At 42.4% G+C, this 21187-nt stretch overlaps 2 protein-coding genes across 3 annotated transcripts; one reads left to right on the forward strand and one right to left on the reverse strand.

Annotated features, from left to right (window-relative positions):
• Window positions 1-56: 56 nt before the first annotated feature.
• Window positions 57-13150, forward strand: LOC109138541 (dipeptidyl peptidase 9). Of its 2 annotated transcripts, none has more exons than XM_019258989.2 (21): window positions 57-238; window positions 1503-1583; window positions 1709-1947; window positions 2166-2278; window positions 2697-2870; window positions 4532-4703; window positions 4964-5074; window positions 5199-5327; window positions 5421-5482; window positions 5603-5703; window positions 5896-6073; window positions 6216-6375; window positions 6505-6584; window positions 7002-7154; window positions 7518-7653; window positions 8661-8806; window positions 8929-9075; window positions 9158-9310; window positions 9879-10021; window positions 11703-11814; window positions 12012-13150. In XM_019258989.2, the coding sequence occupies exons 2-21, from the start codon at window positions 1531-1533 to the stop codon at window positions 12102-12104; spliced, it is 2655 nt and encodes an 884-aa protein (XP_019114534.2). In that variant the 5' UTR covers window positions 57-238; window positions 1503-1530; the 3' UTR covers window positions 12105-13150. The 2 variants fall into 2 exon arrangements, with proteins under 2 accessions (XP_019114534.2, XP_019114535.2); XM_019258990.2 differs by having other exon boundaries at window positions 4535-4703.
• Window positions 13151-14745: 1595 nt separating this feature from the next.
• On the reverse strand, window positions 14746-21187 carry angptl4 (angiopoietin-like 4). Its single transcript, XM_010733377.3, has 7 exons — window positions 20517-21187; window positions 19600-19710; window positions 19381-19477; window positions 16964-17077; window positions 16722-16817; window positions 16241-16525; window positions 14746-16131 (listed from the first exon to the last, which is right to left on the reverse strand). Exons 1-7 carry the CDS (start codon window positions 21042-21044, stop codon window positions 15947-15949), a joined length of 1416 nt encoding a protein of 471 aa, XP_010731679.3. The 5' UTR covers window positions 21045-21187; the 3' UTR covers window positions 14746-15946.

Genomic DNA, 21187 nt, shown 5'->3' on the forward strand with positions numbered 1-21187 from the left:
TGAATATTTGAACTCCCATATTACCTCAGAGCGACAGTGCGGCCCTGAAAAAGCGCCGGTGTGTACTGCACCCGGGCGAAGGTTCCTTCTTGTCTCCGATCTGAGAGCCAGCTACATTTTGTGTGTGTGCTGGCCGCTCTGGGCCATGGATACAACCTCTAGCAGTTACACAATCTGTTCATTGACACCCAGCTAATAAAGTCTGGAACTTGGTTAAAGAAACAGTGGCCAAAAATTGGTAAGTACTCCTCTTAATCTGAGCTGGTTTGGCAGGGTCGGTCGTTTAAGTCTGTTTTTTTTTTTTTTTTACAGAAATGCCGATAGCTAGCCGCTAGCTCCTAGCTCGGCGGTTGGCTAACGGTAGTTAGCTCCGGAGCGAAAATGACAGAGGGGAGCTGTCATGTCAAAATGTGTCTAAGGAGCATTTTCTAACATAGACATGATTTGGGAACGGTCATTATCTAACACATTGGGTTGCCACCACTCACTGCCAACCGTATCTGACGTTAGCAGTGTTTAAAACGTTAACAGAAATGAATTTGCCGGTGTTTTCCCCGGTGTGACTGACTAGTTGAAATCCGAGAACAAAGATCTATTGTAGGCTAGCTAACTGTTAACGTTAACCGTTACCGGTATTTTTTTTAAAGAGACTATTCCCCTGCTGCTAAATTGAGCTTAATAAAGCCTATCAAGAATCCAGCTGAGCCAAAAAAGCCTTTTCATGTCATCTTTACGAGCTGTAATCTAATTCTTTCCATTTTAACACATTTTCCATAATAACACCGAGGCCACGTCAAGTTTAAGTTGAATGTTTTTAGAGGAGATTTAAAGCAGAATACAGACACACTTCCTATTGTGAAGGAACATTAATAGTCACATTTAGCCACACACTCGTAAACGCATCCATCAGTCCGCTCCTCCAGGTGACAGCTTGACCTGTGATGCTGCTATTGTTGACCTGACTCTGGTCACTCAAGCTGTGGGGTTATGTTTGTTGGGAGTCCAGTGTTAACTTGTTTAAAGTGCCTCGCCACAGTCTTCGATCAGCTTCAGCCACAATTTCCCCAACATAAAAAAGGCACTTCAGAGTATATGATTTATGATTTTTTTTTTTTTTTTACTACTGCTGTTTGAGTCATAATCCTTTAACCCGACACAGAGGGATAAAGGGAGGAATGTGGGGTATTACCTACTGTATACTCTGTACTTCACCTCCGCTGCTGTGACTTATCAGTCATGTTTGAGCTTCTAACACGTGAGAGCTTTAACTGGGATTATGATCCTTAATTGTCACTCTGGTCTATGGTTTTAAAGTACAAGGCGCCACATTTCTGAGTCATTCGACTTTTAAAGCCCTCATGAATGTTTTTCCTCTGTGTCTGTGAGGATTGACGTAACAGAACAAAATGTAGAAAGGAGACTAGTGCAGATGTAAATATTCTTTGTTTGTTTTTTTTTATTTTTAAATGATCCCAACGCTGTGTTTTGTTCATTGGTTGCAGAATTGGAGTGAGGCGCGTTGACCGGTGAATGCATAGAGTCAAGAAGGTAAAACTTGACAATAAAGAAGGTATCTGGAAAAGGTACAGTATCAGATTCATAACTGCTTTTTTAAATGTTTAAGCGAGGAAAATGCATCAATAAATGTTTTAATCAACGCACAAGTGCACTGCAGCTCTTATCAGTTGTTTCTGATGTCGACATCCAGCTGTGTGACAGTGAGCATGACGGCTGTGGACGGCCTTTCGGACAGCACGGAGGTGGTGGAGATGGAGGATGTCCCATCTCAGTTCTTTGTGGAGAAACACTCTTGGGAGGGCCTCCGTGACATCATCCACTGTAGCAGGAAGTACTCGGGCATGATCGCCAACAAGGCTCCCCATGACTTCCAGTTTGTGCAGAAGAAGGATGAGAATGGACCCCACTCCCACCGGTTGTACTACCTCGGTAGGCCCTGCATCAGCTTATGATTATATATACCACTCCTTTGTACTCCTTTCTCTCGACCTCAGTCATGTTTTTTTCTGCCCTGAGCAGCAGAATATGACTGCCTCATGATATTAAAACAATCACTGTGTTTGAAATTTCCAATTTTCTTGTTAGCACAAGCCTTTTTGTTTGTTGTCGTTGACGTTGCCTTTGTTTATTTTCTGTGTGCTTTCCAGGAATGCCTTATGGAAGCAGAGAGAACTCATTACTCTACTCAGAAATCCCCAAGAAGATCCGGAAAGAGGCCCTTTTAGTGTTGTCATGGAAACAGATGCTGGATCACTTCCAGGTGAATTTCCCCCTTTCATCAAACAGCACAGGGCCATGGTGTCTTAATTAATAATCTGACTGCAGCCTTTTCTCTAGTTTCACTTGAGAACACGTTTCACTTTGAGATAAGCCATCCCCAGGGGTGTGGTAATGTTGCTGTTTTTGGCAACATGAGATGTTTTGAAACTCAAAAGATTAAGCAACCATGGTACAAACTATGTGAGGAATGCTCGTACTGTAAAACCATTATAAAGTTGTTATTTTATCGAGAGGGATGGGTTAGTGCAGTGCGGTTCTGTCACATATATTTCACAGTAATAATACTGTATATATTAGCACACTTAAACTTTTATATCCTACCAAAATTGTATTAAAAAAAAAATTCCTTCCATTCAATCTTATGTTGTCTGTCTGATTTCCTTCATTTGTTCTCGAAGGCTACACCACACCAAGGGGCCTACTCTAGGGAGGAGGAGTTGTTGAGAGAGCGTAAACGTCTCGGAGCATTTGGTATCACCTCCTATGACTACCATGCCCAGACGGGCCTGTTCCTCTTCCAGGCCAGCAACAGCCTCTTCTACTGTCAGGACGGAGGCAACAACGGCTTCATCGTGAGTACACTGTTGTTTCTTTGCTCAGATACTCAGGACAGTTTTTAATTGAGAGCTATGTAAGAAGTCTGCAGGTGCAAACTCCACAGTGCAGCTGTGTTTGCTGTGGTTGGTACGCTGAATATTTGTGACAGGAAGGATGTTATTAAGCATCCGCAAGGTAGAGCTGAGCTGTTGCTGTGAATGATCAATTAATTAAGCCTTCCTCTTCATTAGCATGGAACAGTGTATACTGTTTCCTTGATCTGTGTATTCTCATCTGACAGCAGAACAATGTTTTTAATAACTGTAGTTCTGTAGTCTGCTGCTAGTGGCACCATGCTGACCGTGCAGTGCAACAGATGTTTTGAGAGGAAAGATGTTTAAAAGAGCAAATAATTTTTTGAATCTGGAAAACTGTTTGTTTCATACCTTTACTGTTTGTGACAGGTTCATCTTTGAATATGAAAAAAATGGACCTTCCTGTTTGTGCCTTCAGTAACTTTAATGAGCTGCTTTAATGTCCTGTCTCATGGTGTTTAGATATCACAACAATCCTTTGATATAAAAAGGTTTCATTTCGACTTTTCATGTCTTATATAACTTATAATATAATGTGGGCTTTCAAAGTCTGAGACTGGACCTCCCCTCAGACAAAGCTTGGTAAGGCGGCCCCTCATCCCTTCTTAGTTTGCTTGGTTAGTTTCTCTCAATTCCTGGATGCTTATGGGATCATGCTTATGTTATGTGTCCTTATACACACTCAACAACTGAGCCTACACAGCCTAATATTGCTGTTTAACACATCCACATAGGACTACAACAAAATTCATACAAGAAGGTCTGCGTGAAGGCATTTATTAGTTTGTCCACAATATCTTCTGTATCTCTGAACTATCTCTTAACCCTCGTATTTTCTTCCCATTTACTACACACCTTTTGTCCTCCCGGGTCAAATTGACCCGGTCTGTTTTGATTGCTTATAAAGCATGAGGTATAAAATGATCACCTTTTTTTTTTTTTTTTTTTTTTTTTTTTTTTTTCACCATTTTAGTAAACTTCTTTCCAACACATTAACATATATTTTATTTTACACTTATTTTTTGTAATTTATGGTATTACAAACCTAATTTGCATATTTTTTTTGAGAAATTCTGAATTATTTTCACCATAGTTATGATCAGACACAAAATTTGTTGAATCAGAATGCTGTGTTGAAACTACTGTGAGTGAGTGAGTGAGTGAGTGTGTGTGTGTGGGTGTGTGTGTGGGAGGGAGTGTGTGGGAGTCTGTGTACCAGTGATGCGCGGGTCCATGTTTGATCGACCTGCACCGACCGACGTTTTAAACTAACCCGCCCGAACTCGGAACGCAGCAAATAAAATATTGTACCCAACCCGCTTCCTGACCCGCATTTTAAAAAGTAGTCTTTACTTTCTCTACCTCCTGTAGAGCTCGTGGCATCTTCGCACCAGTTATTCAGCTAATAAAGTCTGTGTATTTCACAGAAAACAACAGGAGGGTTAAACCAAATCACACACCCATGAAACTGTTGGTAGCCCCCACCTTGAGAACCTCTGGTTTATGACAATGCTTGCATCAAACATGTCTGTCCTCTATCTTTCCATCCAGTAGTCACTCTTCTGTTTGCCCTCGATTAAGATTGTGTATCTTGGTTTTAGCAGTCTGCTCCTGTAAAGCCAGTGGAGATCAAGACCCAGTGCTCAGGGACCCGCATGGACCCCAAGATCTGCCCAGGAGACCCTGATTTTATAGCCTTCATCAACAACAACGACTTGTGGATAGCCCACATTAAGACTGGCGAGGAAAGGAGACTCACTTACTGCCACAAAGGTCTGAAGGCTCTGCGTTTCATTTGAATTGTCTGAGTAGGCAACAAAATGTAATGCGATAAGCAGCTTCATATGCTTAAACATTTTCTTAAATTTACCACAAAGCTGTAAATGATCTCTCTTTGTTGTAAACAGAAAGCAAATACTACTGATGCCATATTTGATCTTAGTCAGTAGTTGGTAATTTGTATGTTTTGCACCAGCATCAGTAATATTTCAAGGATGTAACAGTTTTTTCTTATTTTTTACATTTTTCTGCAGGTGTGGATAGTGTTAAAGAAGATCCCAAGTCAGCAGGTGTAGCAACATTTGTCATCCAGGAAGAGTTTGACCGATTCACCGGCTACTGGTGGAGTCCCTCAGCAGTGGAAGGTCAGAAATTGGTAGCTTTTAATACTCAAAACCCAACGTTTACCATATAATTTACCTCCAATCTGTAAGATTAGTTCTTTTTTAGTTTGATTTAAATTTGGTGATTTTGGTCTTTCCCTGTCAGACCCTAGTGGAGGTAAAACGGTGTACCTGCTGTATGAAGAGGTGGATGAGACGGAAGTAGAGATTATCCATGTTCCCTCTCCAGCACTGGAAGAGCGGAAAGCAGACGCATATAGATATCCACGCACAGGTCAGTATAACCCTGTAAACTTGACACACACAGGCTCGGAGGCGCTTTATTTGCCATTTTATTGTTTTATAAATTCTGTTTCTTTATTTACAGGTAGCAAAAATCCCCAGGCTACCCTTAAACTGGCGGAGATCAAGACAGACCACCAAGGAAGAGTGAGTCCTTCACTGTCTTTTCTTGTGTGTGTGTTTTTTTTTTTTTGTTTGTTTTTTTATGTGTGTGTGTGTGTGTGTGTGTGTGTGTGTGTGTGTGTGTGTGTGTGATTATACTTACAGATTGTGAGTACGCAAGATAAAGAACTGGCCGTCCCATTCACCTCCTTGTTTCCGGGGACAGAATACATCGCCAGAGTGGGATGGACGAGTGACGGCAAATAGTGAGTGTGTGGCCTGTGATTGCAACTTCTAATACTGTGACATGATTTTGGATACACATGGACACAAATGTTATCCTAATAGGCAAGATGCTTGTGTTGATGATTGTTCTTTTGTAGCAGGTGTTTTCTTTATCAACTTGTACTGGCGTTTAAATCAATCTTTTGAGTTTTGTCTTCTCTGTGTCCCCCTAGTGGCTGGGCTGTGCTTCTGGACCGCAGTCAGAGGAAACTACAGCTGGTCCTGCTGCCTCCAGCCCTCTTCATCCCTGTTACAGATGACCCAGCCCAGAGGCAGGAGAGTCTAGAGGCCGTGCCTAATAACACACAGCCATACATAATCTACGAAGAGACCACCGACGTCTGGATCAATGTAGGTGTTTTCAAACAGTGCCCTCTTTGGTTACCTTTAAAACTAATATCTGTCCTTTTTCTTATTAACTGTTCATCGTGATTATGACATTTTTCCTTCTGCTGTAAGGATTCAGTAAGTGACTTTTCTTCTTTTTCCACAGGTTCATGATATATTCTATCCATTTATTCAAACAACAGAAGATGAATTTACTTTCATTTGGATAAATGAGTCTAAAACAGGTTTCAGCCATCTGTATAAAATCACATCCCTGTTACAACCGGGCTGCTACCACTGGACAGACAACTACCAACACATAGAGGGTAAGAGACTGGGAGATGCTTCTGCACTTACATAAAATGATCCTATCAAACAAGTCACGTACTCGCGGTTTACGTAAGAGGCTTCGGTATGTCAAGGAGCGTGTTGTTTCTGTTATCTGTTTTCTGCAGGAGACTTCAAATGTGCAATCAAGGAAGAGGTTACATTGACCAGTGGAGAATGGGAAGTGCTGGCGAGACACGGCTCCAAGGTTAGACAGTCTGTCAGTGTGGAATATATAAAGTCACACAAATAACAGATATACATGTGTTTATAGGGTGAATATAGACAGTTACATTACATATATATAATATACACACACACATATCCCTGGTGATATATTTTCATGCCGTTATTGTTGCCACCTTCTTTTTACTTCATGAGATGTCTGCCTTCAGTTTGGGCCTCTGTTAAAATTGAAAGACAACATGTAACTGTTTTATGAATTTGAGAGTTTCCAAATGTTTTTTTAACATAATATAGAAGATGTGAGTTGATATCAAGATCTTTCAGTATTTCAGTCATCTCTTTATAGATGTAATGTCCCTTACAGTATCTTGCCATGGCCTCACTGCTATTGTCTTGTTGTCATTTTCCTTCCATGTTTCTCCTTCCTCTCCTCTGCTAGATCTGGGTGAATGAGTCATCTAAGCTGGTGTACTTCCAGGGCACCAGAGACACTCCTCTGGAGCACCACCTCTACGTGGTCTGCTATGACTCACCTGGAGATGTGGTCAGACTAACCAAGCCTGGCTTCTCTCATAGCTGCTCTGTTAGTCAGGTAAAACACTTTTTACACACTCATCTAAAAACATGCTTGCACATTTTATTTGCCCACACCATAATATTCTCGTGCAGCAGTTTATCTATCCATATTCTATCCATATTCATGACAACCATATTCGTTGAATCTTTAGTATATGGAATACATGTTCTGGCTGTCAGCAGTGTTTTGCACAGACAGTACTCATGTTGAGCTTGTAAACACAGGACACAGGTGTTGTAGCATTGTAACTTCATCCCCTCTTCCCTCAGGCTTTTTCTTCCTTCCTCATCATTGTCTCTTTATTGTAAAGTTTCTCTCCTATTTTGTTACACAATTATGCACAGTTCTGATTTCTTTCCTCTCTCTCTCACTCTGCAGAACTTTGACTTTTTTGTCAGCCACTACAGTAACGTCAGTACGCCTCCATGCGTTCACGTCTACAAACTGACCAGCTCAGAAGGAGACCCATTACACATGCTACCTGAGTTCTGGGCCAGCATGATGGAATCACCAGGTAAACAGGATGTGATGTAACCAATCACCATACAGTAGTTTTCCACTGCCGTGTGCTCCTCTCCTCCTCTCTTGTGCTGCACGTTGCGTTCACAAAAAGTTAAAATATTCAACTTCTCAGCACAGAGTTTGCACTGCTCATCAATGTCAATGTCAATGGCAGCCAATCAAAAAGAAGGAGACGGATTTGATGGTGCTACGACTTCCTTCCAGTTTTGAGGCCGGTAGATGTGATAGGGGTGGCAGGACAAATCTAAACAAGGTTGATATTAGCGGACATGACTCACGACACAACAGATAAAGGAGTGCTATGACCTGAAAACCTCCAGTTTATGGGCTTTTTGCCCTCCACATCCAGTAGCACAGCAGGAGCTAATTATATTTGATTGCCCGGTGCTGCTCCACAGGGACACCAGCTGTTTTGCTCGACACACTTTGCCAAGGCATTTTCGAAGCAGCTGCCCCCATAGCGGTGCGTCTCTGACTGATTGTCCCCTCAGAGAGCAGTCTGGCCAAGTGTGAAGGATGTCCAACTATTTTAGAACAATCACAGTCTGTAGGGGAAGGTTGAGGTCTGGCTTTGATTAGATTAAGGACGGTTAGTTCGATCTACAACAGCGTCCTCCAAACAATCCTGACAGCAATCAGATAATATAGTGCTAAAACACTTAGGTCATCATGAACACTTTGTGATTGTTGTTGTTTATATGTGGAACAAGTGATTACAGAGCACTGCCACCCTATCACAGGCTGCCCCTGAGTTACTGGACATGATGATGCTATTTACTATCCATTTAAACACTGTATTTGGAAGGTAACACATGCTGCTACACAAGAGCCTGGATGAAGAACTGAAAAGCAGAACAGTTCCTCTAACAGTGTTGCAATGTGACACATTGGTTTCAGACATCTTGTGTGCTTTATTGAAAGGCTTTGCACACTCTTTGTGGTTCCACCAGTTTCCAGTAGGAATTGCGTACTGAACACACATGGTATTGTGTCTTCCAGGTTGCCCGGGAGATTACAATCCGCCTGAGATCTTTGACTTTCCAGGGAAGTCGGGCTTCCAGCTATATGGGATGGTATACAAGCCTCACAACCTGCAGCCTGGCAGGAAACACCCAACAGTTCTGTTCGTGTATGGAGGCCCACAGGTTTGTGATATATTCAATCTAATCTGGGTCTGTTATGTGATCATATTTTTCAGTTGACAGAATATTGCTGTCAAACCTGTCTTACTGTGTAAATGAAATGGTGTTCATATATGTGTATTCAGGTGCAGCTGGTGAACAACTCCTTCAAGGGAATGAAGTACCTCCGCCTAAACACACTGGCCTCTCTTGGCTACGCTGTGGTCGTCATCGATGGGAGGGGTTCCTGTCAGAGAGGCCTTGAATTTGAAGGAGCACTGAAAAACAAAATGGTAAAGTCAGAGTCAGATATTGAAGCACAAAAAAACTGCACTGTTCCCAGGTTAACACTCTTATGTGCCTCTGTCCCTTCAGGGTCAGGTGGAGATTGAAGACCAGGTGGAGGGGCTGCAGTACGTGGCGGAGAAGTTTAACTTTGTGGACCTGAGCCGTGTTGCCATTCACGGCTGGTCATACGGCGGTTTCCTCTCTCTCATGGGCCTCATCCAGCGACCCAATGTCTTCAAGGTTAGGAGGCATTCTCGTTCTTCAGCCCTTGATTTATCCTGACACCGTACACTCGCTCTCTCTTTTAGCAAGATATAAGGACGGCAGACTGTAACTTGTATCCTGTATCAGAGTGTAATGCACTTAAACAGGATTAATTGCTTAATTCCTGAAGTATGAAGTCTCAGAAGTGAACTTGTGTTGCAGTTGCCACTGATTTCCACATGGTGTCTGTGTTGTACAATGTGTCAGCTAACAGCCTGTATTCAGTAAAGATATATGCAGATAGATCCTTCTGCTAGAGGAATTGAAAATGTGATTTTTATACCAATGTTTTTTGTTTTATTTTGGCCAAAATGTATATCCATCAACATCAGAATATATTGTAGAATTATTGAAACATTGAAACAAACACTGTAATGCACATCAACCTGTACAGTAAAGTAAACCACCACCTTCCTCCTGTACCATACTATTTGAGTTGCTCTCTCTCAACATTTTTCCACAGTATTATAAACAGTATCCACAGCGTTTTAAAGTCTTTATTCTATATTCTTTAACACTTGACTACATTGTGCTTCCCTGTCAGCTGGCTATTGCAGGAGCCCCGGTGACTGTGTGGATGGCCTACGACACAGGCTACACAGAGCGTTACATGGACGTGCCTGAGAACAACCAGCAGGGCTATGAGGAAGGCTCTGTGGCACTGCACGTGGACAAGCTGCCCAGCGAGTAAGTACACACATGTACTGTAAACATAAGTATTTCAGGTATTATTGTAGCTAATTTAACCAAACAGTTAGGTACATGTCCAGTGATGTTGATAGTTGGTCCCTGAATTTTGACAAATTGTGTGAAACCCACATTTGATGTTATATAGTTATGTTCAGATAATTAGTTAGAATATCAACAGAACATTTTGAGTTAAACAAACTGTTGATTAATCAGATTTTTAGAAATCTTTCCATGTTTCCCAGTGATCTGCTTTTTCAAGAGACAAACTTGTGCATTCATTACTCTCCCAGTTCTGTTTCGAATCAAAGTGTAAAGTTCAAAATCTTTCCCTGTTAAATGTTCTCATTCTGCCACCACACCACTTTAACGTTTGCTTTGTTTACATGCCAGTGCAGTTATTTTTTAAAATCCACACTCCCTTGCATAGTTGGATGAGAAAACTAATATCACTCATTTCTATCTATGGGAAAATATGAAGCTACAGTCAGAAGCCAGTGAGCTTGGTTTGGTACAAAGCTTAACCATAAAGCTCTGTCCAAAGGTAACAAAATCTGCCTACCAGCACCTGTAAAGCTCACTAATTAACCCGTTATCACTAATTAACCCGTTCTATCTCATTTGTTTTAACTGTATAACTAGGAGTCAGCTCTTCCTTGACCTAAAATGTGACTTACGAACTTTTGAATCTTTTTAACTGAAAGCGGTGCTTAAAGTAGAAGTGTCCGTGCCTGTGTGGGTGTTTTTGATTCACTCTCAGGTATGTACATGGTCGTGAAATGATCTTTCTATTGCTACTTAAAAATAAAATACTCACATCAGATCTCTTTACTATTTTTAAACAGTTATTAAATTCTGCAACTGTGAAATTTTAAAGGTTCAGTTTGTAAGATTCAGTGGCATGTATGGTGAAGTTTCAGACCTCCCTATTCACCCTCCTCTTCTTCCATCATTTGCTGCTTCATGTACAGCAGCGAAGCAGCAGGTGTCTCCTTTCTTTTGTGGACAGCACAGTTGCCATTGTAGCATAATGGTGTGCTTTTCATAGATGACTGACGCCCAGCTTTGTTTCGATGACACCACAGAGGCTGAATACTGGAATCTGCTGTCCTTATTTATCATCAGCACTTTTAGCACAAAGACTGCTGTTCAGCCTCTGTATGAATCATCAACATGCGAGTGGTTACACTGCTAGATATGAGGACAAGGCAACTTAAAACTTACAGGAATACTTTGATAATGTGCCACATACGGTAATTTGCTCCGTGGCATAGAGTTAGATGAGAAAGCCAGTGTTATGCTTATTTCTACCTATGGTAAGTATGTTGGTACATTCGTAAGCCAGTGAGCTTGGTTTAGCATAACGCTGACCGTGCTGTCTCTGTCCAAAGGTAACAAAATCTGCCTACTGGCAAACCTCACTGTTTTAACTGTACAACTATTACGGGGTCATCCTCTTCCTTGACCTGAAATCTGACTTTGAATCTTTTTCACTGAAAGCAATGCTCAAAGAAAATGTGTCTATGGCTGTGTGGTTATCTTTTCATTTATTTTCAGGTATGAACATGGTCGTGATATGATCTGTAAAAAGGAACAGGGAGACTTTCACGTGATATAACGAGTATGGAATCATATTGTCAGGCATGTCCTCTTGTAACACTTGTAATCATTTTCTTTCCAGGCCCAACCGTTTGCTGATTCTCCATGGATTTCTAGACGAGAATGTGCACTTTTTCCACACCAATTTCCTAGTGTCACAGATAATCCGTGCTGGGAAGCCCTACCAGCTCCAGGTTGGCATTACACACCTTATTCCACCTACATAACCTGTCTGTGTAAATGTCTGAAGTCATGTCTGAAGTACTCCATGTGTATGGTGTATTGGTTTAGACCATTAAATGGTAGTACAATGCAATCAGGAGTAACACTTTGATACATGCATGTAGTACACATCAGTGTGTAACGTGGTCACCTTGTTTCAATCTTCCAGGTGTATCCTAACGAGCGACACAGTATTCGCTGCCCTGAGTCTGGAGAGCACTACGAGATAATGCTGCTGCACTTTCTACAACAATACCTCTGAAATGAGACAACAGGGGAGAAGTGAAGTCTAGTTTCCCCTCTGTCCTCCTTTTACCCATCCAGCTCACCGCCCATCTTTACTCTCCCCGACGCCCCCACCCAATCCCAACCCCGTCACTGAGAGACTATCAGACACTAGCCGCTCTCTCCTGTGAACTAGTCATGTAACTTGTCCACGATACTTCCCCTCTTTCGCTCTCTCTGTCTCTCGTTCTGTTACTCGCTTGCTCGCTCTGTCTCCTCCATACCCCACCCCACCCCGCCCACCACCACCCTCCCAACCCCTGTGTACAGTCTGGGGTATGGTTTACGAGCACAGAGATGTGGTGTCTCACCCTGAAAGCTGAACAAAGACAAGGACATATGGAGAAATATTTGCAGGCTGTGTCACATTGACTCATCGCTCACCCACGTCCTCATCTCCACATCCATGATGGTTTTTGCCAAATGTTATCGTGTTGTTTTCCCCTTTTGTTCCCACCTGTTTTATTCACATGGGTCAGTTGTAGGAACGGGGTTACAGTTCACAGATATGAAACAGAATCTATACATATATTCACAGACATGAGCTCCCACACTACGCATACATATGTAAAATACAGTTTATCTCGTACGTAGACACACTCAAAAGCACACTTAACACAGAATTGCAATATCCATACTGTGAGTCTGTACCTTGCAGTTTGTGTAACGATGAAGAAAGGAAGAAGACTCTTCCTCTGTCCACTTGTTTTAAGTGTGTTTAAAATAAAACATTTTATGGATTTTTATTCATTTTTTTTAATGAGCGCTGACAACAAAAGCAGCTCATTGATATTACTGCGCCATTTTCTCCCTTCACATTTACATTGCTCGAGATGTCTGCTTGCCTTCTTATCACATAATTTATATTTGCCAAAGTACCTCTTGACTCTTGATCATGCTGGTATTTCCTTTTTTTACTGCAATAAAGACAACAGGAGGGTGAGCACTGGAGTCTTACAACAGCTTTGTACCACCGGAATACAATTTGTACATGATAATGAATAAATGTATGAATCAATCACATGCTCTCTTTTACCGCAGTCGTCTTTGTTATGCATGTTGTGGTGGCAGCATTTGATGTTTTGCAGGCTGTATCTATCTTATTAGGCAGTGCACTCGTCTCGAGTGTGTTTTTATATATTGATATTCCACTCTAACCCTTCATTATACTCCTCGCTTGATGTCCTATTCATAACAGAGCTGCACCTGACCAAAACCCACAACAAGAGCTTTTAAGCACTTCAAACCATGCATAGCAGTGAAGGAGCAGATGTTGGTCCTTGTGCTCTGCCTTCCTTTATGGACAACACAGTTGCCATGGTAACACATGGTACTCGTCTTAGGTGACTGATGCCTACCCTTCATCTGATAACATCACAGAGATTAAATAATGGCATCTGCTGCCTTTTATTTATCGTCAGTGCCTCAGCGTGCACAGACCTGCTGTTCAGCATCTGCGTGAAACATCAACAAGTGGGTGATTACAGTGTTAGGTAATGAGGCCACAGCATCTTAAAGGTCCAGTATATAAGAGTTACTGGTATCTAGTAGTGAACTTGCCAATTGTAACCAACTGAAGACCCCTCACCTCACCCCTTCCAAGCTAGTGGGAGAGCCTAAAATGAATATAAAATCTGTAATCTCCACTCTGTAAGACTGCATAGATGAGGACCTGCTCCCTCTGTAGCTATACAACTCTTTCTAAGGTAACAAAAACATAATTCTTATTTCCAGGTGATTGTACACAAATAAAAACATAATTATGACTAGTATAATCGATATTTAGCCAATAAATCCCCCTAGATCAATAGTTTGACAAATCGGCCTACCAGCACCTCACTAATTAACCTGTTATCTAGTTTGTTTTAAACCATACATAAATTACAGTCTAAAAATTACAATTTGCTAATGGAGGAATTTCCTGGACACTACTAGTTGCCTGGCAACAAAATAGCTGGGGAAAACCCCATGCAACCACAACTTCTTGTTTTTACACTTCAGTTTTTACAGCTGCTGGTAGGCAGATTTATTTTTATTTATTTTTTGGACAGAGCCAGGAAGACTGTTCCACATTACACACCCCTTTTCCACATTAAGCTTAGCTAAGCTTGCTATATGTAAATTACCTTGCATAATTAGTGTTTACAAACATAAGAATGATATCCAGGTCGAGGTCAGTTCACAGTACACTCTCATCAAATCAGCTGTTACAGAGGTTGATCCTGAACCACATGTCAGTGCTTGGACGATCAGTGTGGATGAAGCACATTAACGGTAAGCCCAGGAAGGAAGCAGAAAGTGGTGCGGTGAGTTAAATTAAAGCTGACACCTTAATGCTTCCAGGTAATGTTATCAAGCCGCTAAAATCTTTAGGATGCACGAGATCTGCCACGTGTGACTCACTAAGATGGTTTAGGTCTTCTGTGTGAGTTTGGGCCTGCTGGAGGTTTCCAGAGAAGATCTTGAGAATAAGCGGTTACAGAAAAAGTCTTAGCCTAACAACTTGACTTTATTTAATCTTGTTTTACTTCTGTTTTCAGTCAAGTATAGTAAGTAGTGTTTATTCTAAACTTGTGGATACTCTTTAAATGACACATAATACACAGACAAATAGCAAATTTGAGTTGAAATCAATTTTATTGGCTCCTTGTGGCCAAAAAATGGCTATTTTCTTTTAAAAAACACATTTTACACAACAAAGACAATATAAATTACAAACAGGCAGCACCAGAAATATATATATTGATTCTTTACAGCATTTAAATAAGAAAAGGCAACATCTACAATAACAAACTCTCAAGTCACAAAGGACGACAGATGTCACAACAAATCAGTAACAGTTATATTTCTGAAAAGACAGACGACATTCCTTCATACACTATGTACAAACCGTGTCTCTCATCTTAAAAGAAGTCAATATGACTTACCATCGTCAAAACCCTTAATTAAATAAGGTCAGTGAAGAATATGTTAAATTTGATTTGAAATTGCAGGCATAAATATATTATAAAAAGGCTGACATGGTCTTCAGTGCCCCACAAACTGCTTAACACAGTTTCTGCATTGTAATCCTAATTTACAGTGATTTATAACTTTACATAATGTTTTTGAGCACTAATCTTATCATGCTCATGTAGAAAATGACTCTTTGTTTGAATTAAGTCACCATTTGGTCCGCACCATTGGGTTAAAAGGCTTACTTAACTGGCCTGTATTTATATCCTGCATGCATGCTTTACAAAAAAACAAAAAAAAAGAGCAATTCTCAAGCTGTTTTTGAGCTGACAGTGCTGTTTACTTGCTACAAAAAACAATAACAACAACAAAAAACACATTCAAACTCAACAACAGCCTACATACAGACTTGGCACCACGTCTGGTGATGAGTCTCGACTTGTTGGAAATCCTTTGTGGCTTACAGCACAGTGGACAGGCCGGGACTTGCTCTGTGGCACTCTCCTGATTAAGGGCCCCTGCTGCTTCATACCAACAGAAGGAATCAATTGCAGTGGTACAACATATAAAAGGTTTTCCACTGCATGTTTACTTTTCTCTTTTTCCATCTGTGGCTTTACCTGCAGCGGAGAAATCTGTCTCTCAGAGAACAGAGCAGTGGAAACCTGGAACTCACTGAATGTGTGTTCTTTTTGCTTCTATTTTGAGGGCCTGGGTTCTGGTGTGAGGTCTTCCTCGTGGGGGAGACGACCAGGAAACATGGAAACCTCTGCCTCATCAACTAAGCACCAAGAAAAGAAAGAGTAGTCCAAAATCTACTTCTTTCTCCCCTTTTTTATGTCTCGACTTTCTCTTTCTGTCTCTTTATGACTTGTTTTCCACCTCAGCGGGGGCGATCATCATCATGCTGTACTTCAGAGGGTAGTAGCGACCCCTCCAGGTCTTCCAGAAAATGCCTTGCTTCCTCTGGTGCCGCTGTTTGGGAGCGGGACTCTGGAAGTATCTACCGTTTAAGTTGGAGCGACCACAGTTGCTGAACCACCAGCCACCTAGTAAGACAAAAGACAATATCAGGTTAGATGAAACTTTTGAGCTCTATCCCAAATTGTACACTGGAAAAGAAACAAACAACATTTATTTTTTTGATTTCAAACGTACCAGAGAGGTGCTTGGCGCAATTTGTGTCCTTTTTCTGGTCGTTGTCTTGGTCACGGGTGGAAAAGGGGAGGCCGGAGGTGGCGTCAGTCCCCAGAGAACTCTCCAAGGTGCTGAAAGCATCGGCCTTCTGAATCTTTAGCGAGTACTTAGTTTCCGCTCCGCCCAGGTGGAAGGGAAGGCGGATGGATGCTATGTCACCACTCCAGTCAGAGAGCTTGATGGTGAGGATGTAGTCACCGCCTTTAGAAATGGAGTGCATCTTTTCTAGACCCAACCAGAACTCTCCTAGAGAAGAAGACAAAGAGAAATGGTAAGGAAACTATCCAAGAGCTGAGAAACATCCATTTGATTTTATTTCAAGCTCCTGCTCTTTGTAAAAGACAGTAATGCTGTGTGAACTAATGTGACCCTGACTAGGCCGGCTGGCACCTGTCCAGTCTAGTCTAGCAGAGAGTGAGATCAAATTCAAAAGAGTATTTACCATTCAGGCTGCCAAAGCCTTTCTCGTAGGCCTGCCACAGCTGGTCAAAGTCCACTGAGCCATCTTGGCGTTTTTGGATAACTGTCCACCCACCATCTAGACAGAAAGAGAAAAAAAAAGGTTGATCAGAAAAGGTTGCGTCAATAAAAACAGCAGCTTCTTTTGCAGTTTTTTAGTTAGCAATTGTTGGTCAAGCTGCACTGAGCGGGACAGAAAATGGGACAAGGTTTTACTCTGCTTACCAGCTGTCATCTCACAGTAGACTTTAAAAGGCTCTGCATTCATTGGCTGGATGGTGTACACCCCACTGGTGGTCTCTCCTCTCAGGAACAACTCATGACAGTCTGATGCAATTTCTAGAGGAAGAAGAAGAGAAAAAAAAAACACAACAATGTTCAGACAAAGAGTTCCAAACAGTGAAATCACCTTTGCCCTACATCAATGTGTTTTGATTCGTCTTTGAGGCTCTTGAGATTTGTGTTGTGATAGACAGGTGAAAAATCTGGTTGAACTTGCTGGGGTGCTGCCAAAGTAATTTAATGATCTAGTTCCTTGTGCATGTTTACTGTTTTGTGAATTTGAACTTGTTTACTCATAAGTAGGTCGTTCAGCGGACACGTTTCTCTGCACTGCACAAGCCGAGTGTCTGCAAATACAGAGAGCGCTTATCAGCAAGTCTGGAGATATAAGTGTGTATCTGATAGAGCCTTAGCCATAACAAGATAGTACTTTTTTCTTGCTTATAAATATGACCTTTCTCCCAGTTCCCAAGCAGAAACTCAAACCGAGAATTGAGTTACACACTACTACCCTTTACATTCCTCAACCCCCTTTCCCCCCCCTCTCTGTTCCTGATACTCCTCCTCTCTGGCTTATCCCACCTCCTTCATGTGCACAGCAGCCAATTGGTGACGCAGGAGCGCATGGCTGGTGCATGCATGGGGAGTGATCAGAGAGTGGTTGTGAGGAGGGCGGGGGGGTGGGGAGGGGGGATAGGGGCTGCTGCTGTAAAGGGATATTGGAGAAGGCGTTAACAACAAAGCAGGGGACTCCAGAGAGCCAATTGGAGCTGTCATGTGCTCAATGAGGCACGAGACTAATAGCACCCCTTCGGTAATCCTCTTCATCATAGATGACATCATCATGTGATGCTATTTAATACCTTTACAGAACAAAGGTTTGAAAAAAATACAATAAAATGTCATTTTACTCCTTTATTTGATTGTTCCTCTAGGGGACATTCGCCTGCCTTGCAGCACAAGAACCACAAAACCTCCTTTATGTGTAATGACCTTTCCTCTAGAGACCTGAACTCTTGGTGGTCAGTCTTGGCCGTAGACAGCCTGAGGGGTCAGGGGTTTTCCTGAACTTTAGCACACTTCTTATTCACTACAATGGGAGAGTTGGAGTAGATGGAGGTGGGGGGTTTCTGTGTACTGATGGGGGAGGAGAGGAGAGATTGACTGAAGAGGAGGGGAAGGAGGAGGGATGTCTGACTCCCTGACAGATCTAGGGGAAAGGTTGCTCATTCTTGTGGGATATACAAATGTTTGTTTTACACAAGAAAGGGTGACTTAAGACAGGGGAGGAGGCGAGTGTCTTCAAAACAGTGGCGGATATCTGTACAAAGTTCACAGATAAATATAGACCGCCTTTTCCCTTTTTCTCCCTTGTTTTCTCTCTGTTTTTTTTTTTCTTGGCTCAGGAACAAGGATGGTAATGTGAGGAACATTGCATCCTGTTGAGATGTGTGACCCTGACCGAATGCTCTCAGAGACCAGTGAACTTTACTCTAGTTGAAACCATGCCAGAGAAACTTTTTCCTCATTCTTTAAATCCTGCTGATGTCAGAGCTACTGTGATTTCATAGTGACTGGATCTCAACTGTTGCCTCAGCCATGTTCACCTTTCACCTACTTCTCATCTACGGCCATGAGAACAGAGGTTTGACTTTGAATCTATAACTCTTAAAAAATGCTATTCGACATTTCCTCCTGTCAAACCCCATCATCCTTTTTGAAGACTAAACAGACTTTAATTGAAACCAAAATGTGGTGGACGAGAGAGTTGGAAGTGTGTCTCAACTCTACCCCAGTTGGTGTGTATCCAGAACAGTTAGAGTCTGGATGAAAGCATTCATTATGACTGCTGGTCCATTCACAGTTCAGTTCAGATGGGAACAGCAGCTGCTTGGCGTGGCTGCACACTGAGGGCATCATTTACTGCCATTTACAATTACTGTAACTCACAGTGTGGGGGGGCATAGACTAAAACCGAGCCTCGCTCTGACAGTTTTAATGTCCCCCTTTTCTCTCAGCCTGCACTTTATGTCAGGATGATGAAGGTGAAAATGTTTGTTTTATATTTTAGTTTATAGTTCTTGCAAGTAGGAGGCCTCATTTAATTTTTAAGTAACTTGTATTAGTTGAATAATGTCGTTATGATTTGACGGGCAAAAAGTTCACCAGTTTCCAGCGTCATGCTGAGCAGAGGAGCGTTTCCCAAATCGATTAGATTCCTTGATTTTAATTGCTAGTGATTTAATCGTCTTTATGGCCCGACTAAACAGATGGCCTGCCACATTTGGCGTGAGATTTTGTCCAGTCGACTTAAGACAGAGCCAGAAGAGGATTTTGGACGCTTTCTTGGCTTTACTTACCAACTGGTGAGTCACGCTGCTCCACGACGCCGCCTTGCACGGAGCCGTTAGTGTTGCTGCTCCGCGGGGATGCAGATCTCTGTCGTGACTGTTGAACCTGAAAAATATAGGACTCAGTTATGAGATTGCATATTATATAAGACATAAGAAATAATAGGAAATAAGAAAAGAGCTGATTAGCACTACAGAGCTGTGTGCGTAATTGTAACGCTTTCTCACCTGACTTTGCAGCGTCCTGATGCGCACATTCTGCTTGTCAAGCTTCTCCTGCTGGAGTCTGATCCGCTCCATCAGATCATCAATGCGCCTGTTCTGGGCCTCCAGCATCAGCTGACGGAAAAACAACACAATGGCATCATATTTTTTAGCATTTTATAAACTTTATTCTGCAGCGTGCCTGTGCGTAAAATGCATCCATGGCGCTGTAGAACTGTTGAATAAACATCAAGTTTAACATAAGAAGTGGACCACCTGCAGAGTTTCATTGAAAAGTCTGAAATATAGACCCCAGGCACATTTCCACCCTCTAAGACAATTTGTCCTTTTCCACTGGCTGTGGTTTGGTTATGTAACTCCCTGATAGCGCGGGATTTTCCATTCCACTATAAAGCCTTTCAGGCTCACGTATTTCTTTGTAAAAAGGGGGTTCTGCAAAGACACTGCTTCTCCCACAATCCCTTTACACTGTGTCATATGGCCAGGTTAAAATTATGAACACATTCTTGCAACTGATGCGTGGAGATCCCTTTGTCTGGAAGGCTTATGTTTCCCTGCACGTACTGCATGCTCTTGTTCCATGCCGTGCAGGATTGTTAACCAACCCCCCTCCAATACGCCCACCACCCACTGCTTGCCCTCTGTGCATTTTGATTTAGTGCCTTTAAGCTCAGGGAAGAAGCCACCACCCCGCCATGAAAGCCAGCTGTCCATGCACACTCTACATCAACCAGTTAGAAGAGTCCCTCTGCTGCAGGATAACAACATTTTGTACTGTATGGTTATCTCTTTAAGCAATGTATACACTGCTTATGTCCTCTTAACTAACTAATGTCACCCTCCTTATCTTATCATGCTTCTGACTACACAAACAAATAATCCTAATCAAAAAATATAGATAGAAACTTGTGCATTCTCACCTGAATGTTGTGAGCATCACTGTTGTTCTTGGCACCAGTGTTGGTGTCAGGCAGCACCGCATCTCCTTGTAGCATGCTGTCCACTCTCTCCTCCAGCCGGTTCATCCTCTCACTCATCGTCCTCCTCTCCTGCTGCATCTCCTCCGCCTTCTCCCTCAACTCGGCTGTGACATTCAGCAGCTGCCCCTCTCTGTCTTCCAGCCCGTGGGCCCGAGCCTTCAGGGCATCTCCCTCCTCTCTCAGCCTCTGGCTTTCCTTCCCCAGCTCGGTCACAGTACGATTGAAGACCTTCAGCTTGCTGAAAATGTCCCTCATCTGGACTTTGGTTTTGTCCACATGCTCCTTCAGCCCCTGGCCCAGCTGCAGCAGGCCATGGGCAATGACATTTACATCATCCCATGCTGCGTACTGTACACGCTTCTCCTTGGCAGCACTGCCAGTGGGTGAGCCCCCTTTCCTCTCAAAGGGGAAACCTGTGGCCATGAGCACCACCAGGCAGAGAGTCACGGTTGCCAGTGTTGTCTTCATTGCTGTCGTTGCCTCGAACTGTTGAAATGTTGCTTTAAATAGTGTGTTGTCCTGTTGCAGAAATGTGCAGTGTCCTGTCCTTTCTCCTTGACTTGGATTTGTGAGCTCAGGCTCCTGGCTGAACAGTCACAGCACTACTGTTA

Source organism: Larimichthys crocea, chromosome XII (assembly GCF_000972845.2).
Source record: "Larimichthys crocea isolate SSNF chromosome XII, L_crocea_2.0, whole genome shotgun sequence".
Classification (NCBI taxonomy): Eukaryota; Metazoa; Chordata; class Actinopteri; family Sciaenidae; genus Larimichthys; species Larimichthys crocea.